Source organism: Solea solea, chromosome 8, assembly GCF_958295425.1.
Source record: "Solea solea chromosome 8, fSolSol10.1, whole genome shotgun sequence".
In the NCBI taxonomy this organism is placed as follows: Eukaryota; Metazoa; Chordata; class Actinopteri; order Pleuronectiformes; family Soleidae; genus Solea; species Solea solea.
Window position 1 is genome coordinate 6,331,627 of NC_081141.1, and position 15,552 is coordinate 6,347,178.

At 40.1% G+C, this 15,552-nt stretch overlaps 3 protein-coding genes across 3 annotated transcripts; all 3 read left to right on the top strand.

The window, feature by feature from the left end:
• The first annotated feature begins 348 nt into the window (after positions 1-348).
• zbtb26 (zinc finger and BTB domain containing 26) lies at positions 349-5,203 on the top strand. The gene is made up of 2 exons (XM_058636574.1): positions 349-412; positions 2,141-5,203. The coding sequence occupies exon 2, from the start codon at positions 2,182-2,184 to the stop codon at positions 3,523-3,525; it is 1,344 nt and encodes a 447-aa protein (XP_058492557.1). The 5' UTR covers positions 349-412; positions 2,141-2,181; the 3' UTR covers positions 3,526-5,203.
• Positions 5,204-6,247: 1,044 nt separating this feature from the next.
• On the top strand, positions 6,248-10,427 carry p2rx4b (purinergic receptor P2X, ligand-gated ion channel, 4b). Its single transcript, XM_058636575.1, has 10 exons — positions 6,248-6,376; positions 7,019-7,090; positions 8,623-8,695; positions 8,777-8,873; positions 8,960-9,040; positions 9,450-9,591; positions 9,713-9,849; positions 9,932-10,025; positions 10,127-10,192; positions 10,275-10,427. The coding sequence occupies exons 1-10, from the start codon at positions 6,329-6,331 to the stop codon at positions 10,398-10,400; spliced, it is 936 nt and encodes a 311-aa protein (XP_058492558.1). The 5' UTR covers positions 6,248-6,328; the 3' UTR covers positions 10,401-10,427.
• A 795-nt stretch (positions 10,428-11,222) lies between these two features.
• On the top strand, positions 11,223-15,457 carry gucd1 (guanylyl cyclase domain containing 1). The gene is made up of 6 exons (XM_058635140.1): positions 11,223-11,571; positions 11,703-11,787; positions 12,820-12,985; positions 13,079-13,170; positions 13,268-13,509; positions 14,931-15,457. Exons 1-6 carry the CDS (start codon positions 11,565-11,567, stop codon positions 15,020-15,022), a joined length of 684 nt encoding a protein of 227 aa, XP_058491123.1. The 5' UTR covers positions 11,223-11,564; the 3' UTR covers positions 15,023-15,457.
• The last annotated feature ends 95 nt before the right edge of the window (positions 15,458-15,552 follow it).

Consider the following 15,552-nt stretch of genomic DNA (forward strand, 5'->3'; position numbering starts at 1 on the left):
AACAAAACTCTAAACATGTTTATTCAGTGGCTTTGGAATTAAGTATACTTTCGCCATTATATATAAATATATATGTATATATAAATATATATATACATATATATGAGTAAGACAGAAGGTATGCGATCAAAATTTCACAGATAAAGTATAGTTTTGTTTAACAGATTTTTTCGGCACACACTAAACATATTCCAGTTTCATCTAATTAAGAGAACAATTTCAGACAATCTGTAAGACTTATTTTTAAATATAGACATATATATTTTCCATTATTAGTAGTATTAGTAGTTGTAGAAGTGGTGAATAGTAGACATTCACACTCCATACCAATAGGTGGCGATAATGAGACATTATGTCCGGTAAACACCAAAGGGGAAGTAGAATCAACTCCCATCAACAGAAACACACACAGGTCAGTTTCAGTGTTGTCTTTATAATCTTTATAAACCTTCATTCGTCGACACTGGTCAGTTAACAGGTCAATAACAACTTGTACTTATTATGTCGGCAAGAGTGAAAAGGTACAGGAGCCTGTGAGTTGTTTAGCTCCAGTGTTGTTGTGATTGTCAGTGCTGTTCAGTGTGGATCACTAGGCCAAACTAAGGAGACGATACTGTGAACACAGACACAGCTAAAGTTAAGCACGGATATCTGCAGTTTCCGTAGTGTTGTAGTATAACCCACAGAAACAGACGCTATTCACACACATTTTCCTCAAAAGAGAGACTGTCACTTATTAACGTTTGCGGAGCTAAGCTGTCACTGACAGTCCAGTTAGCTCGGGCTGCTAAAAGTACCAAACTCTGACCAGAATCTGAATATTTTCAATAAAGGTCTTGTTAAATCTAAAACTCTCAGGGACACTATAGCTAGTAGAAATGATAATACTATTAACTGTAATTCGGCGTTCACCTGGGAGCATTACTTCACACGGTTTGGCCTTTTTTCCCTCATTTGTAGCTCGATAATGTCACCTTTGGACAGGTAGATGAGCTGTAGCTAACGCTCCGGAGATCAAGCTCCGTTAATGCCAGCAACACATTTTGATTCAGATAAATTAAATTTGACAACATTTGTTGCAGCTGTTGAAAATGACATTTAAAATGGTTAACGTTACACTGAAGAGTCAGTGCAAACTTGCTTGTTTCAATTGCACTGTCTGTCTGTAAGGTAAGATATGTAAAACTTCCACCACTAGCGGTGAGAACTGGTACTGTCATTCGAATTGTAAACACTGGAAAACGATGTCTACGTGTGTGTGTGTGTTTGTGAGACAGCTGTAACACACTCAAAAGCGTTGTGACAGTTTGCAAGACTGAAAAGGTTACACGAGTAACAATTTAACAGGTGAGGGTATGAAACGGGGTATAAAATGTGTATCTACCACAGGCTTATTGTCTGCAAGTATGAGGGGTTACCACACAACGGTAAGTCAACCCACAGCTTCACATTCAGTTCAAAAACAATGTTTCTCAGTGAGAGATCGAAAACAATTGAGGTCTTTCAACATCTATATTACGTAATATTGTGAAAGCATTCGGAGAGTAAGAGGAAAACAATGAGGAGCGGAAACTGTTGCTGAATATGCGTGAATATCAAACCATCAGGAGGTACTGAATCACGCAATAGTGAAAGACTTCCAAAATCATTGCCATTAAACACAATCCACCACCACATCAAGAAATTCAACCTGAAACTGTATTACGCAAATAGAATAGAAAAGCCTCAGAGTCCATGTCTCAGCTTGTTGTCCAGTTGCTAGATGCTATGTGCCAAAGATGGAAAAACAAACTGTCCAAACATCAATGGAATGTGTGATGGTGGAGTATCGGTGCAGAGGTTTATATTTATATTTCTGGAATTTTGGACACATGACACATGTTCCTGTCAACATGACATCTTTTAACGGGAAATCCTTGTTTATTTCAGCAGGACAATGCCAGGCCTCGTTCTGCACAGGTTATAACTGTGTTGATTCATAGACGTAGCTTTATGAGGTCTTGTACACACTGATAGGCTTAATCAGCACTATGTTATGCTTTGTAACTTATTTTGAAAAGGGCTATATAAATGAAGGTGCATATAGGTGTAGCTATAGAAACCAAGGAGAGCTCACAGTCTCTGTGTTTGTTCTGTACAGGTGTGTCGTCGCCGCTGCTGCTGCTGCTGCAGGCCTTCACTATGGCTCAGAACCAGGTGATCCTGCAGTTCCGTTTCGCCACCTTCGGCGACTCCATGCTGCAGAAGATGAACCTTCTACGACACCAGAGACGCTTCTGTGATGTCACTGTGCGCATCAACCAGCTGGAGGTCCCTGGTCACAAAGTGGTGTTTGCTGCCGGCTCCTCTTTCTTAAGAGACCAGTTCATCCTGCAGCAGGACTCCAAGGAGGTCCAGATCTCCATGATGCAGGAGGCGGAGGTGGGACAGCAGCTGCTCCTGTCCTGCTACACAGGCCAGCTGGAGTTTCCAGAGCTGGAGCTGGTGCATTATTTGACAGTGGCTAGCTTCCTTCAAATGGGTCACATTGTGGAGCAGTGCACTCAAGCCCTCAGTAAGTTCATCAAGCCTCAGGCTCCTCCACGCCACCTGGAGGCGGATGTGAGTAAGAGGAGGGAGAAGAATGTGGAGGGTTCTTCATCCCAGATCCAGATGGAGCAAGAGCACTCTCAGGTGCAGTCTGTTCTTCATGAGAAGGAGGAAGAGGAGGTAGAGCAGCTTGAGGATGACAACGCTGGTGACAACGACCATGATGGAGATGACTGTGATGACGACGACGATGATGATGATGATGACGATGTGATAATACAGCCCACGTCTCCTCTGCAGATTTTAGGCAGACACCCAAGGCAGGGTATGATGGAGAATGACATCACTATAGTAAAGGTAGAGTCTGTGTCTGATGTAGCAGAAAACTCCATCACGGGTCACTTCCCCACCAGTCCGCCTGCAGCCCTCAGCTCTCCAGAGCCCCAGCATTCCCTCATCAACTCCACGGTGGACAGTCGCAGTAGCGAGGTGCCAGTTCCAGCTGGCATGGCCGGATACCCGCTCACTCCTCCTCCTCCGTCACCTCCTGCAGAGAAACACAGTGGTCACCAGAGGAACTACGACAAGCCTCTGCAGTGGTACCACCAGTGCCCAAAGTGTGCGCGGGTCTTTCGTCAGCTGGAGAACTATGCCAACCACCTTAAGATGCACAAGCTCTTCATGTGCCTCCTGTGTGGAAAGACTTTCACACAAAAAGGCAATCTGCACCGACATATGCGCGTCCACGCCGGCATCAAGCCCTTCCAGTGTAAAATCTGTGGCAAAACCTTCACCCAGAAGTGTTCTTTACAGGATCATCTTAACCTGCACAGTGGGGACAAACCTCACCGCTGCAATTACTGTGACATGGTGTTCGCTCATAAGCCAGTTCTTCGTAAGCACCTCAAACAGATCCACGGGAAGAACAGCTTTGACAACGCAAACGAAGGCAACCTGCACGACGGAGGGCTTGACTTTGATTTCAGCAGAATTTGAAATCTGTGGATGTTTTTATTTTAGGTCTGTTGGATGGAATCCTTTAAATGGACATGGTTCAGATTTTCCTTCAAGTGGGACATTACTTCAATGACACTTTGACAACGTGCGGGCCTCATGTACAAATGATTGTGTAGCTTTTATACTGAAAGATGAAAGAATCCAGACGTATGAAACCTCAGTGAAAATGAAACCAAGAGCGTGTGCACAAGCAGCACAGTCTGCCCCAAAAATGTAAATGACGATCAAATTATTTCAACCCTCTACTGACGCCTTTTTTGCTTAAGAACGGCAAATGTGGCTGCAAAGAAGGAGAAAAATGAAAAAAAAGAGATTTTACTAAGCGTCAGATCAAAGCATTAATCTTTGACGAGAAAAGAATAAGAGAATATTTTATTTTGGAGGTATGTTCCCAAGAAAATGTCAGGCTGCTGTGTTTGTGACATCACCGTGTCACATCAACAGAAACTTTATGTCCAGAGTAAAGATTCGTCTTTAGGAAAATAACTTCAGAGGTCTCTTCCCTCCCTTGTGTCCTTTCGTGTCACTTTGTCCACATCAGTGACAGTTTTTGACACTCCATTGTGTGTGTTGAAATCAGTGTCGTTAAATTTTAGTGGGTGTGCACTGTTTATACATGAGGCCCCTGCAGTTTAAGTTAAAGAAAGCCTGATGTGAGTAAACCTTAAGGCAACTGGACACTACAAACATGTTTCCTGTTTTCGAATTCACTGTAGTTTCATGACCTTGGACCTTGGCCAAGGTGGTTTGTTGGTTTGTTTGCAAGGGTGGGATCATACTTTCCACAAGCTGTGTCTGAGCAGAGGTCCACTAGGGTCCACGTGACATAAATGTTGTCGTCAGCCCACAGACGAGTGCCGGACAACTGCAGTTTGAGTCAGTTTGAATTGTACGCACCCACGGCACATGCTTTCACAACACGTTCTGTTGTGTGGTCTTGTTTTGGTCAGAAGTGATAACAAAGACAACGGCAAGCATGGAAACACACTCAGCATTCAAAGAATACCTGGACATAGAAAGCAAATCCACACTACTAAAAAGGAATGAAAGATGGAATACTATACTGATGCAGAGCCTTGTTTTAGTGTAACCAGAATCACTGACACAGGCAGATGTGGAACTTTACAGTGGCTTCTGCAGAAATTATGACCCAGCCCTTAGACGAGTTACGGAAGAAATACTCACTGATTTTTGTTTTCTGTTTGTTTTAACTAAACTTGGAGGCCTGGTTTTTGGGCCCAGAAAAAAATCCATTAGAATTAGGTGTTAATCCAAATATGGGGACAGAACAAGGGGTTGACTTAGCTACTAAGCTTAATTGAATTCAAGGAGACTGTTGGGCCTTGACAGATGAAGGTGCTCTACTGATTGCCATTCTAGGTTTTTTATGGACTATAATAGTAGATGCCTTTATATCATACTTGAAAAATCAGCACTGAAACACTAAACATAATGACTGTATCACGAGATAATGATGTATAATTAGCAGTTATTGGTGAACTGGGATGTCTTTGTGTCCACTGTGTCCAATGAGACGAAAGAAAAACAAATATTGGTTTGTATATTGTGTGTGTACTGTGGACTTCCTGTCTTCATGAGTAGAATAAACTTGAATGAGGGTGGTTATGAAAATATTAAAGTCAATCTGTGCCAGTGACCAATGAGATGCCAAAGTGTCTGTGTTCTTTTATACTAACTCTGTATCTGAGGTACTACTGGACCAAAGTGACATTGTATCTGTCCTGTGTTCATGAAAGTCATCATGTGTTATAAAATAAACTGACTGTTAACCAGTCCTGCTTTCATGCTCTTCATATTCCTCCAACATGACATCATAAGTCGATTAAATATTAAACCAAATGCATTAATGCTTTAGAATAAACGCACAAACGTTTGACCTCATCATTTTCCCTGTGAGTACGGGCTCATTTTCATATTCAGAAGGGAGCGTATCTGAAAGTGGCATGTAAATGTGTGGGGAGTGGATCTATCAAAGGTTCCATTGTTTTCACAGCTTTACATTCAATGAATATCTTCAGACCAGACGGAAGAAAGTGCAGTAATGTTGGTGCTGTATGTCATTGCCATAGAAGGCTATAATGTTAAATTCAAGTTGTTTTCTATGACCACACATCATAGTTATTATATGAGAAGTGCAACAAGTCAAAACCAAACGAATTAAAACACGATAACAACACACAATAACTCTAGACAAACCTATGAAGACATACAATATCATGAGATGTTGTCCTTTTTACTCAGTGAGAGAAAGGACAACAATGGACAACACTCAAAACAGGCATGTTTGCCCCAGGTTTGACACCGCTGCGTTACACTGTACACTGTCCAGCACTTTTATGACTTTAAAGACGTTGGATGATTTGAATACAATCATTTGAATATGTGCACCTACTGTATGTGCACTTGTCACATTATTTCTCAGAGGAGAGCGGTGCAGCGATGGGCTGCTGTCAGGATTGTCTGCATTATGTGTTTGATTATGAAACACCAAGAACGCTGGTTATCCCCCACATCGGGGTGGGATGTGTGTTCAGGTTCACACAGATCCTGGTCGTGCTCTATGTAGTGGGGTAAGTCAAGAAAACAATCACTGGTCAAATTGTAAACTAATGGTAGATCGTTAATGAGTTGTTATAGAGAAATACTGCTGTGCACCTGCAGGTATGTGTGTGTGGTGCAGAAAGCCTATCAGGAGAAAGACTCTGTCATCAGCAGCGTCACCAGCAAAGTCAAAGGTTTTGCCCTCACCAACGTATCTGACATGGAGCCTCAACTTTGGGACGTGGCTGACTATGTCATCCCTCCTCAGGTATCTGAAATCATCATTAGTGGTGTGTGTGTGTGTGTGTGTGTGTGTGTGTGTGTGTGTGTGTGTGTGTGTGGCATATGACCTTTGCAGGTTTGTCCTCGTCAGGCTCCTGTAGAAACATGGCATGGCGTGATTTTGGAGGACTTTGCAGTAGCGGCCCGTGACTTTATTATTATAAATGGTTTATTATAAGGCTGTGGAAATCATTGAGTAATTATTATACAGTGATTATACAACACTGGGGTCATTTTTATGGCTAGTAAAGTGGATTTTTTGCTAATATAGCCCCAGAAATACCACAAAACTGTAACTGGTGTCACTTTACAACCCAAAATTAAAGATAAATTGAATTTGTTAAACCAAAATGGAAAATCGGAAGTGTCACTTAAATCTAAATTCAAATCTTAGTCCAAGTCCAAGTGTTAAATGTTAAATAAATGATCATTGTAAACCAGAAATCTAAATGTTAGGTCTAATTGTTACATTTAAATCTAAATGTTACATGTTCAATCTGATAATGAACATTTTTAAAACTTAAAAAACTTTTTAAAGACGTTATTTGAAGTGAAACGAGGCAAAAATGTTGATGTTAATTTGACATAAACTACATGTGTACATTTGTTTGATTCTTGTGTCGTTTAGGGTGAAGGTTCCTTCTTTGTGTTGACAAACATGGTCGTGACCCCAAAGCAAAGACAGTGGCGTTGTCCTGAGGTGAGTGATGGACATGACCTGATGTTTATTTATGTAACTTTACATGTTTTATTTATTACTTTCATTACTGCCTTATCTGTTGAATTATTAGACAAGTTGGTCCAAAGGTCAATATGATGTCATCAGTAATTGGACGGCACAAATCCCATAACTGTTCTTTATAGCATAATCATGAGGTTGACCGTGTGGTTTTGAGGGGAATGTATTGAATGAGGTCAAGAGTTGTACAGAGAAGAAATTGTTCTTCTGAAATAACTTAACCTACATTTCCCTTGTCCTGTGTTTGTCCTGATTATAATGTAATTACATTTTTACACACAACTTGTTTGGACATAAATATCTTCACAGAGGAGAGACATTCTCAGACTCCTAACAAAGATCAGCCTTTAAGTTCCTTTACTGAGGGATTAAGTCCATCTCATTATTTTTTTTGAGTCAAAAAAATGTTGGCCTGAATTAAAAAAATAATAATAAACCACACACTGGAAACTTTGGCAGTGAATGATGAGGACAGGGGAATGAATGATGAGCACAGGTGAATTATGAGAACAGGTGAATGAATGATGAGGACAGGTGAATTATGAGAACAGGTGAATGGTGAGGACAGGTGAATTATGAGAACAGGTGAATGAATGATGAGGACAGGTGAATGAATGATGAGGACAGGTGAATTATGAGAACAGGTGAATGAATGATGAGGACAGGTGAATTATGAGAACAGGTGAATGGTGAGGACAGGTGAATGAATGATGAGGACAGGTGAATGGTGTGGACAGATGAATGATGAGGACAGATGAATGATAAGGACAGGTGAGTAATGAGGACAGGTAAATTATGAGGACAGGTGAGTAATAAGGACAGGTGAATTAATGATGAGGACAGGTGAGTAATGAGGACAGGCGAATGATGAGGACAGGTGAGTAATGAGGACAGGTGAATGATGAGGACAGGTGAGTAATGAGGACAGGTGAATGATGAGGACAGATGAATGATGAGGACAGGTGAGTAATGAGGACAGGTGAATGATGAGGACAGGTGAATAATGAGGACCGATGAATGATGAGGACAGGTGAGTAATGAGGACAGGTGAATGATGAGGACAGGTGAATAATGAGGACAGGTGAATTAATGCTAATTAAGGTCCCTAAGTGAGTGAGAAAGTTGAAGCATTTGTGACCTTTGACCAATTTTGAGTGATACATTGTTTTTACATATTTTATTTTGTCAGCACTTTAATTTAATTTATTTATTTATTTTAAATGTGTTTTAAGTTTTGCCTTTAATTAAAAACAATTCATGTGAGATTTGTGTCCCCTTGTCCTTTTGGCACGACACAAGAAAGACTTTAGTACTTTTACTTGAACTTAAGTAAAATCTTATCCAAATAGTTGAACTTTTACTTGAGTAGTATATTTCAGTACTCTTTCTTTAATTCAGATGAGTTTTCTTCATGAACATCAGATCAGTGACGTTGCTGCCTCTGTCCTAATTATTGCACTGACCTTTTTATCTCTTTTGATCTATATCGTTAGCTTCCAAGTCCGTCAACGACATGTGTGGATGATTGTGACTGTACTGTGGGACATAGTGATCCTCGGGGCAGTGGTAGGCCTTTCATGATATGTTTTAAATGCTAAAATGAGTCTAAAATGATTTGATGTGACAACACGTTTGTTTTCTATCCAGGTATACAAACAGGACTGTGTGTCAACTATTCTTCCACTCTCCAGACATGTGAGGTGTTCTCATGGTGCCCGCTCGAATTAGACGCTAAGCTGCCAGAGTGAGAGTTGATGCACTTTTGTATTATTCATAAGTTAATACAGAATCCGGTTCACTGCATGCTGACTGTTTCTCTGTCTCTTACAGGCGTCCATTGTTGGCTGCAGCAGAAAACTTCACTGTGCTGATTAAAAACAGCGTAACATACCCAAAGTTCAAGGTTCACAGGTCAGTTCACTGTATCTGAAGTTGAAAGGCATGAGGAGAGGAGCAGACTTTAGCTGCACTTTGGAAAGAGAGGAACACAGTGGATTTCTCAGTCTGTTTCAATCAGCAGTCTCGCCACTAGATGTCACTAATTCTTCCGCACCGGACCTCCAAGACCTGTTCCTTCAAATGTTTGCACAGTTTCTGTCCTCATGCCGTCAAATAACTGAACTCAATTCTTCCAAAACCAGAGCAATAATTATTTAATGTGCAGTAAGCGGTACTGACTTTATATTTTCTGTAATCATATAACCTAATTCTCTCTTCCTTAACTGACTGACTGTTGTTCTTAGATTGTATGTATACACAACTTTCATTGCACAGGTGTGTAATGACGATAGGCGTTCTGATTCTGACCTTCCTCCACCAGAAGAAACATAATGCCACAAATCAACTCCTCGTACCTGAAGAGGTGTGAGTTCAATCACGTCACAGATCCTTACTGTCCCATATTCCGCCTCAAACACGTCGTCTCAGAGGCTGGAGAGGAGTTCCAAGACCTGGCTGTGATGGTAGACACAGAATGTTATATCACAACCATGTTTCCACCATTATATATCTACCACCATTATATATCTACAACCATTATATATCTACAACACATACTCGTCTCCTATTTGTCTTTATTTGCAGGGTGGAGTCATTGGTATTATTATAGACTGGAGTTGTGACCTGGACTGGTGGGCGGGGAAGTGTGAGCCCAAGTATAGTTTCCGTCGTCTGGACAACAAACACCCCAACAGAAACGCGGCCCCTGGATACAACTTCAGGTGATGCTATTATTTTTTTTACACAGTTTTAATATTAAATGGATGAAGCTGACAAAACTGAATGAATGAACATTGATTTCAGGTTTGCCAAGTATTACAAAACCTCAGCTGGAGAAGAAACCAGGACCTTAATCAAAGCATATGGGATCCGCTTTGACGTCATTGTGTTCGGAACAGTGAGGATTAAATCTGTGTTCTTTACGAATGTCCTGATCAGAGTGTCTGTGTTATTATGTCTGTGTTGACGACACCTCATGCTGACACTTTCATCACACAGGCTGGGAAGTTTGGAATCGTACCCACGATAGTCAACATGGGTGCAGCGTTGACGTTCCTCAGTTTGGTGAGTGGACGTGTTGAGTCCTGCAGCATGGACACACACCGTCAAGCTTTTCTGCAGAAAAGTTAAAATAATGTCACCTCAGGTTCCTCTGGTTTGTGACTGGTTCGTGTTGACATGCACGACGAGAAGAGCACTTTACAGCAGACACAAAATCAAATACCTACGTGATGATGATGATGATGGCGATACCGAGTCAGTGAGTAACTAATCCATCAGTTTCACATGAATACACACATGCTATATATATATATATATACATACAGTATGTTACTGCTGGATACAGTTGTTAACATGGACTGAAACAATACTTTCTTAAGATCCATTATGACATCTCTTTGTCTGTTACACAGGTGTCGATGGGGACCACCTATGGAACTCAGTAACACCGACAACATGGTGACATTTTTCTGCAGTGATTGGGGCAAAAATAAAATGACATTCAATGTTATTTAAAAACCAGAATAAACCCGGTTTAAAGTGTAATTGTGAAGAATGTGTACATGTACAGTTACTGGAGAAAACGTGAATTAAACCAATAAAAGACTAGACACTTAGATCAGTGATTCCCAAACTGGGGTACTTGTGTGTACATGGTTGGAGGTCAAATGTCTGAAGGGGAATCGGACTGTGAAAAGTTTGGGAATGACTGACTTAGATGAACTAACTCAACCCAATTGCATAACCTTATGTCCAACATTGTAATACGGTCTCAAATAAAATCTTTCAAAATTGCTGGCAGAGGAACAAATAAATCCACTTCATATGAACCCAAAATAATTATGTTAATTAATTTACAAAGAAGAAAACTAAGCACATTTTTAGCAACAATTCTAGTTTGTTTCATTAACACACAATTCAGTTTCATTCAGTTATTGTTTTTATTTTATTTCAGTTTACAAAAATCTCATCTGATCAATTTCAATTTGAGTTTTCCGGGCAAAGCTTAGCTTCCCTCATCCGCACTCCAGTCCACGAGATGGCGGTAATACAACGATAAGCTGTTTACCAACCGTCTTAGGAAGAAGGTTCTGTTGGGTCTGTGTATTAGCAAACAACCCGCGTTAGCAGGTACTGTGGGAGCGGCAGCTTTGAAACAAAATAAAATAGCTTTTATATTGTTCCTTGTTTTTATCCCACAAGTGTCACGATCACTTCGCAGTGTTTGTGTGGAGGAGCCAGCCTCGCTGTGTGAGTGCTTACACAGAAAACAGGAGTTGATTGGTTAGCCGGGCGGCTAAAGTTTCAGTAGCGCAGCTGTTTCTATAGTTAGCATCGATGAGGAAACTCAACCCTGTTCTATTCTGTCAACAAGACTGAGCAGCCAGTCTGGGCTTAGCTAGTTGGCTGCTTGTCTAAGGAAGTATACAACAGAATGTCAGGTAAGTGTCACGAACTGATGAAGTTAAACAGTGTGTTTTTTTTTTTTTGTATTATTATTATTAATAACAATGTCATTATCATACCTATAACTATTGTTATGGCTTAATAATAACACCACGGCTTTTCTCAGATGATGCCATCCTGCTGAATGTACCTGTCATTCGGCAGCTGTACCACTGGGACTGTGGGTTAGCCTGCTCCAAGATGGTCCTGAAGTAAGTGCACAGTATACACGTGTCACTTTATTAGGTACACCCACATGCCTGTACTCCCTAAGCCCTTATAAATGCAGTTACTGCTGATCAAACGTCATATGTATAACCTTAAACTATACCTAACCTAGACTATACACACTAGTTTTATTACACACCAAAAATAATTAAATACCTTACACACACACACGCACATAAAACAGTTGTTGGTTGATTTAACACTGTCACTGACCAGGAACAGTGGATGCAAATGTGCTGCCTTTGCTCGTTCTTTGCAGCAAAAGGAGGCATCAAAGTAAAGTCAGTTACATACTTTTCACAGGAAGCAGATTTATTTCCAATAAGATCATTTGCTCTCTCACCATCCTCCTCTGCAGCGACGATAATGTGACTTTAATTCTAATTCTAATCTTTTATTATTTTATTTATTTCTTTTTTGTTATTTGTTTAATTTTCTCCACACCGAATTCCTCAGCTCCATTCCAGTCACATACCTTGGTATTTTCAGTAGAACAGAATTTCTGTGGTATGCACGGAAGCTCGCATTCCACTGGTGGTACACATACCACAGTTTGAGAACCATGGTTCCAAGTAATTGAAAGTGTATACCCTGGGGGCCCCCCCAAACATTTGCCTGGTCTGCCTGTCCTCTCGTTTAGACCCACTCAACATTGTGCTGTAAACAGAAATAGCACAGTTTCTCCTGGCTCTTCTGTAACACCTACTATAAAACAGCATTTGATTTGCAATAATGTATGTACGATATAATAATACAGTAACTAACTCCTCCTTTTGCACAGAACAATGGAATTCTTATAGTTTTTTGTTGGTTCTCGTTATTGTGTTGTGATGTTTCAAATGTATATTTGTTTAATTTTTTTTATTATTATTCCTTCTTTTTTTAAGTTTGCCAAAGAATTTTATTAATGAATGGCTCATTCTGGGTTAATGTAAATCATTACAGTCTTAAACTTAACTTACTTAAAAATATGAAGAAATCAGTTTGAGATGATTGTCTGATGTCTAATCCTGCAGGTACCTACACCCAGTCCTCGATGAGGAGTTTCAGAGAGCATGCTGGGAGCTGAAACTGACAGAGAGTGTGTGGACGATTGACCTGGCGTACCTCATGTGCCATTTAGGAATCAAACACTGCTTTTGCACACAGACTCTGGGTGTTGATAAGGGTTTTAGGAATCAGGTACATTATAGAGTCTCAGCTTTTAGTCCTGCCTTAACTGTCTTTGAATTTGTGTGTGATGTTGTCTCTCTTGTGTCTTGGATTGGTTCGTAGACCTTCTATAAGAAGCATTTTGACACAGAAGAAGACAGAGTGAATGAGCTCTTCTCAAAAGCTGACAGCAAGGGTGTTGTGGTGAGGAAATGGTGAGTTTTCTGTTTAATGTCATTCCCTTAGACAAAGCCATCTGTTTTTATTTGACCCAAAGTAAAGTGAAATGTGTCGCTCTTTATCTCTCTACAGTTCAGTAACCGTTCAGGAAATCCAGTCTCACCTGGAGCAGGGCCACGTGGCCATAGTGCTGGTCAACGCTGTCATCTTGACCTGTGAGCTGTGCTCCTCGCCTGTCAAATACTGTTGCTTCCTACCTGTGGGTCAGAAGTGTTTCTGCAGGAAGCCAGAGTACCAGGGTCACTTTGTGGTCGTGTGCGGCTTCAACAGGACCACAGGCTGTATTTTCTACAACAACCCTGCCTATTCTGACAGTGAGTCATCTCATATGTATATACTGTATATCCAGAGCACAAGCTGAAAGAGGCCTCACAGTGTTGGGATTAAAAATAAAACCTAGAAAACCACAGCACGACAGATTATTGACATTTTAGTTCTCTTTAGCACCACAGAATCAATGGACAAATTGATTCTGAAAGGGCAGCTATTGTTTTTCAAAGTATACATGTGTTATATAAAACACGTGTTATATGATACACATGGTATATAATACACATGGTATATATACACATGGTATATGATACATGTGGTATATATACACATGGTATATAATACATGGTTATATATTGCATCTGGTATATAATACACGTGTTATATATTGCATGTGTTATATAATACACGTGGTATATACACGTGATATATAATGCATGTGGTATATAATGCACGTGGAATATATAGCACGTTGTATATAATACGTGTGTTACATGTCATGTCATTTACGTGTGGTATATAATGCATGTGGTATATAATGCACTGGCATATATTGCACGTGGTATATAATATGCGTGGTATATAATGCATGTGGTATATAATACACGTGGTATACAATGCATGTGGTATATATTGCATGTGGTATATAATACACACGTTATATAATGCATGTGGTATATAATAACGTGGTATATAATTCATGTGGTATATAATACACGTGGTATATAATGCACGTGGTATATAATGCATGTGGTATATAATACACGTGGTATATAATGCACGTGGTATATAATACACGTGGTATATAATGCACGTGGTATATAATGCACGTGGTATATAACACACGTGGTATGTAATGCACGTGGTATATAATGCACATGGTATATAATACACGTGGTATATAATACACATTATATGGAGATGATGTCAGCAGTCCTGATATTAACTTGCTGATTAGTGAATAACAGGTGAAGTAATTTATTAATGTATTTTTTAATGATTGTATTATAGTCTCAAAGGACCTTTAGCTGTTTTCTTTTTTATACATTGTCGATTTTATTTAATAACAGTGCATTAAAGACCACCTCCTCAGCTGACCTGAGTCTGGTAAATGGTAAATCTTAAAAGTGTTTTCTAGTCTTGACGACCACTCAAAGCCGCTTTACACTACAGTTTTGCCACTCACTCACTCACTCACTCACTCACTCACTCACTCACTCACTCCCTCATGTCGACACATGGAGCTGGGAATCAAAGCCTTCCAGTTAAACTCGCTCTACCTCAAACACGAGCAGGCCTGCAATTTGACAGTGAGGTGATCTTATAACCTGTGATGGTGTTAAATTGTCCATTAGTTAAGTCATATTTGAATTAGATTAGATTAAATTAGATTTTTACAAAGGACTTAATTATATATATATTATAGTATGTTTGTTGATTGTGTGTGTGTGCGTGTGTGTTATAGGGGTGTGCTGCACCAGTGTCAGTAACTTTGAGGAGGCTCGGCGGAGCTATGGGACAGATGAGGACATCCTGTTTGTCTTTAAGGAGAGTTGATGGACTGCAATGATGGATTTGGATTTTGACTCTTTACCTGTGCTCATTATAAGACTGACATCATGCTGCTGCAGGTCTCCAGGTCTGGACTCTAGTGTGCTGCCCTCCTCTGGTGCTCTTGAGAACAACACCTGTACAGCCGACCCCTACTTGACCTGTGTCATAAATGAACAGCTGGGACCTTCACAATCAACAGTGGATTGTTTGTTCGTTTTTTTTACTTTTATTTTTAACATGAGCAGATAGCTACAATGGTTTTATCACGCATGTTGAAGTTGCTAACAAATAGAATCTAATTACTGTAAGCAGAGGATTTATACACGTGTGAATCTACAGCGGATCATATGTGGAAATTAATCCCTACAATAGGAAAAAAGCAGGAAATTGTGTCCGTATAATTCCAGGCTGATGATAAAAAACACTTTTTGTTTCTTTCTTTTTGTTCATAGTTGAAGCTTTTTGAGAATCCTTCTCTCCGTCATGATTTATTGAAATGATTTTACCCACAGGGAAAACGTGTTGAGACTCTC

Excerpts from the sequence above, each read along its gene's own strand:
- zbtb26 (XM_058636574.1), top strand. The coding sequence starts at position 2,182 with ATGGCTCAGAACCAGGTGATCCTGCAGTTCCGTTTCGCCACCTTCGGC.
- p2rx4b (XM_058636575.1), top strand. The coding sequence starts at position 6,329 with ATGGAGCCTCAACTTTGGGACGTGGCTGACTATGTCATCCCTCCTCAG. Across the intron at positions 6,377-7,018 it reads ACTATGTCATCCCTCCTCAG|GGTGAAGGTTCCTTCTTTGT; the intron begins GTATCTGAAATC and ends TGTGTCGTTTAG. Across the intron at positions 9,592-9,712 it reads TCCAAGACCTGGCTGTGATG|GGTGGAGTCATTGGTATTAT; the intron begins GTAGACACAGAA and ends CTTTATTTGCAG.
- gucd1 (XM_058635140.1), top strand. Across the intron at positions 12,986-13,078 it reads ATAAGGGTTTTAGGAATCAG|ACCTTCTATAAGAAGCATTT; the intron begins GTACATTATAGA and ends ATTGGTTCGTAG. Across the intron at positions 13,171-13,267 it reads GGTGTTGTGGTGAGGAAATG|TTCAGTAACCGTTCAGGAAA; the intron begins GTGAGTTTTCTG and ends ATCTCTCTACAG.